At 47.2% G+C, this 4,163-nt stretch overlaps 1 protein-coding gene across 1 annotated transcript in view; it reads right to left on the reverse strand.

Moving 5' to 3' along the window:
• The window catches only part of LHFPL6 (LHFPL tetraspan subfamily member 6), a 236,163-nt gene extending 232,250 nt beyond the window's left edge, over nucleotides 1-3,913 (reverse strand). The window contains exons 1-2 of the mRNA XM_006025779.3: nucleotides 3,843-3,913; nucleotides 1,386-1,977 (exon numbers count right to left, since the gene is read on the reverse strand). Of these exons, the coding sequence (XP_006025841.1) occupies nucleotides 1,386-1,770 (385 nt within the window). The 5' untranslated portion in view covers nucleotides 1,771-1,977; nucleotides 3,843-3,913. The remainder of the gene's footprint in view (nucleotides 1-1,385; nucleotides 1,978-3,842) is intronic.
• Nucleotides 3,914-4,163: the final 250 nt, after the last annotated feature.

Below are 4,163 nucleotides of genomic sequence, written 5' to 3' on the forward strand. Positions count from 1 at the left end.
ATGCCCATAGGCTGCAGAGCAGAGAGCAGGTTGAAGTAACAATATGAGTTTATTTGAACAGTTAGAAGTTGCTTTCAAACTTTGGGTCAACCCTTAGCTAAGGGGAATCAGCATAGCTCCAATGATTTTAACTGCACTGTAACAACTGAAATCAGGCTCATACACCCTTTCCATTGGCCCAGTTTTCAACTTTAAACTGTCACATAGGATAGTCTCATCTGCAGTGATATACTGAAAAAGTTGTTTCCATTAATGTGAGCCCTTCTTTGGATGAAAACAAGTTTTAAGTAAATGAAGCACCCTGCTGTACATTCTGAATCTGCACTGCTGAGCAGGGCTATTACAGCACATGTGCAACATTTCAGCTTTAATTGCTTCAGTGCTGAATGCCAGAGAACCACACTACCCAACAGAGGTGAATGCACATTGTACAGAATAATGGTTGAATGATTATTCAAGAGGAAAGGAACACATGCCAGGCTCCAGCACTATTGATGATAGCACACTGATGATTTGCTCTGAAAAATGACCTTATAAAAATTGCAATGCAGGGTTCCAGTTTTATTGTCTCAATAACTCTGAGGTCAAATCTTTGTAATTTACAAGTTTAAAAGTGCACACGCGCATGCATGTGTGCGCATGGGTTTCCCTGTCAGCTTTGCTAACTCAACAAATTCATCCCTTGAGCTGACAGTCAAGCTGTGTTCTTTCTAGATTGTAATATTCAAAGAACCATAGTGTTGGAAAGATCCTCAAGTATCATTTAGTACAATTCCCATCTGGAACTTTGGCCCTCCATCCTGCAGGTAATTAAAACCATGCATCTGCACAGAGCCCCACTGATGACAATCGCATCAAACCTAGCAGCTCTGTGGACTACCATGCCTAAAGTATGACAGTTTCTGTAGCCAGCAGTAAGTAAGAGAGTAATTTAAATGTAGCTAGCATCACATCCAACAGCCTTTGAGTCCCCAGCCTAGACAACCAGGTACCCATTTACAGCTTGGCAAACAAGGGACTGCTTTTGGCTTGAGTTCAGAGTAAGACTCACACTCATATCTCTGAAGCCACAGAAAGACACCCTCACTGTTCTGCCATGACAACCCTTGCTGAAGTCAACAGTATTGTAAAAAGCACGATCCCATAGAAGACAGTCTCTACCCCAAAGACGTTAGAATCTAACTGCACTTTTACAATGTAAGGATCATTTTAAGTAGCTGAACAGAGCTTAATATTCTTAAAGTTTAAATGCTATCTTGGCATAGACTTTAATGTAAGGGAGTGAATAGTGTTAACTGAACCTTGCAGAGCTGCTTTAGTAAATGCAACATGGATCCAGTACCAACATCAGCACAGCAGACTGAAATCAGAAGCTTGGCACTTACCTCCCAAGAACTGGATGCCTCCTGCCACCCTGCCCACATTTCTGGAGATGAGCTCGGACACACAGCAACCCATGAGTGCAGTCAGTGCCACCAAAAGGAGGAGGCCGCAACCCAGGCCTGTCACCACTGTGCAGATCCTCCATTCAGCACTTGGGATGGCCTGGAAGGATGCATAGCGGCCACACTGCTCCACCATAACTGTTGTCTGACGACTTTCATCCCGCACAGGATAGGAACACCTCCGAAAAGTGCCAAAGGACACTGACTTTTCTAGCTGAGACCCCAAGAGCCAGTAGGGCATAAAGAATCCTACACAGGAGGCAGCAGCACAGAGGAAAGAGAGAAATGCCCAGATCACTCCAGTACAAGTAAGGCTGGATGCCATCTTTTTACTTACAACCAACAGAAGTTGCAGTGAGAAGAGAGGGAGGGCTGGGCTATATATATGGGGCAATGGGGGGATGGGGGTGCTAGTTAGAGGAGCTACAGATGTAATCCAGAATCTTTCAGTCGTGATAAATCCTCAGTCTGGTAAAATCTTGAACCATAAGGGCCATGATGCTTTTCTCTTCCGCTACAGAGATGAAGAACCCTAGTGAAATAATATAAAGGAAGAAAATATAATGTCAATAACATCAAAGTAATAAAGTTAAAAATCAGTTTGGCTTCCTATTGCACTTTATTGCCTAGAATCCAAAGCACTGAGATACCATTCAAATAAAGAAATCACACTTCTATCTGAACATGATGGAGCTGCTATTATTACAAACAACATTTAGGATGATTATAACTGAAAGAAGTTAAAGAAAAACATCTCTTTTTTTCATTTTTTTCACTATATGCTCATTTACATACAGTATTATAGTCATTTTCACTGTTTTGCTGTGTAGCAAGTCATCTTCCTCTGCTGTTTGTAATGGTCTTTTATACAGCAAGGGAGGGAGATATTGAATTAGTTCTTAGCAATCTGGGCCTCAATCCCACAAATCTTTACATATACAGATAGTCCCATAGAAGCCCATGAGACTGCTTAGTGTTAGGAATATGCAAAAGCCTTCTTAGGGTTGGGACCTTGTGAAATAGGTAAAAATTATGAAAGCACCTCATTTGCTGATGGGGAAAAGGACCTACTGAGAAGTTAAACCTTTTCAAAAGTAACCGTGGATTTTTCATTTTCAGAAGTGCTGAAGTCCCGACTGAAATCAGTGGCAGTGGTGGGTATAGTGGGGAAAGACTACTTTCAGGGATCATTTCTCTAGTTGGTGACTAGAGAAGCATGTCCAAAAGTGGTCGGTCTCTCTTTAAATTAGGCCTAAACTATCCCAAGCTGAGCTTTCAAAAATTGCACTACCTATAATAAGTGGCAACTTTTAAAATGTTGGTTGTAGGCAGCGTGCTAAGGATCACACAGCAAGACTTGTGGAAGAACAGAGAAAAGCCCTGACTCCCAAGCCTCCCTCTCTAGGACAATTCTCTGGTTCTGTTCACAGCACCAGAGCAGATGGAGGCTTCCAGTCACAACAGCACTGAACTAAAACACTTCTCTCCAAAAGTCGGGGGGGGGGGTTATTGCTTTAAATCCACAATGGCTCATCAAGTCCCACTCAGTCTAACAGCATTTGTTAGTTTACGTTCATTTCCCACAGTGGCTGCTGAATTAATTCCAATAACTATTTACTGCTTTGCTTTTTAAAGCACCACTACATATTGAGCACTGATTTCTATTTGTGCACTGGCAATAAAATTAGTCCTGCACTCTTCCCAGCGGGAAACAGAGGCAGAGGTCTTCAAATGAAATGCATCATGTGTGCCTTGCTCCAGTTCACTTGGTGTTTTAGGGAGAAACAAGCCCCTGCTACGACTCTCAGAAACACCGAGACTCCGGCAGAAGGGTACATTACTGTGTATGTCCAGCGGTCATAATCTGCGCACGCTTGTCACCCTATAACAGCTTCTCTGCTTGTGTGATTAAAAAAAAAAGGAACAAAAGCAGAAGAGGTGCACGCTGGCATCCCGGCTTCCCTTGGGATCCCAGGATCTATTTCTTTGGGGCTTGAGCAGCCCAGAGCACACAGTGAGCACCGAGCCTGTCATAATGACAGAAGCATGGGCATGGCAGAGCCCTCAAAGGTCACCAAGCCAGATGCCTGTCCCCAGCCCATCCCAGACATGCCTCTTCTTGAAAGCCCAGGGTAGGTAAGGAGGGTCCCCCCTAGGCAGCTGGCTCCATGAGCCACGGAGCCCCTGGCCAGCCAAGGAGCAAGCGAGGCAGCCTTGGCTCTCCCACGACCCCGCTACAGAGATCCCTCCCTCCGCCCCCATCCCCATCCTCGGGGCCAGCTGCGCGCGGGAAGCCCCCGCCTAGACCGGGCGCCGCCTGCCCAGGGGCCCCCAAACTTTCCCCGGGGACCGCGGCGCGGAAGGCGGGAGGCAGCGCGGCGCGGGTCGGGGACTTACCGGCGTGGAGGAAACTTCCCTGCAGCCGGGAGCCCGGGCCGGGCAGGGGGAGGCAGGGCGCGTGCCCCGCCCCGCCGGCACTGAGGGAGGCGGCAAGCTCCGCGCAGGCTGCTGCGGGGTGGTTGTGTCCTTGCCCAAGGGAGCCCTCCCCAGTTAGGCAGCGGGGAGCAGGATCCGGCGGGTGAAGGCAACAGTCCTTACATGGACAAATATGGACTCAGCCTGGTGGCCTGTGTCCTTGGGCAGCCTTAACCCGGGGCAAAGGAGCAGGCAGGCTGCTGAGGCCCCCCAAGGCAGAGCTGCACTGCTTCCCCCAACTGA

Source organism: Alligator sinensis, unplaced genomic scaffold (genome assembly GCF_000455745.1).
Source record: "Alligator sinensis unplaced genomic scaffold, ASM45574v1 scaffold1031_1, whole genome shotgun sequence".
NCBI classification, from domain to species: Eukaryota; Metazoa; Chordata; order Crocodylia; family Alligatoridae; genus Alligator; species Alligator sinensis.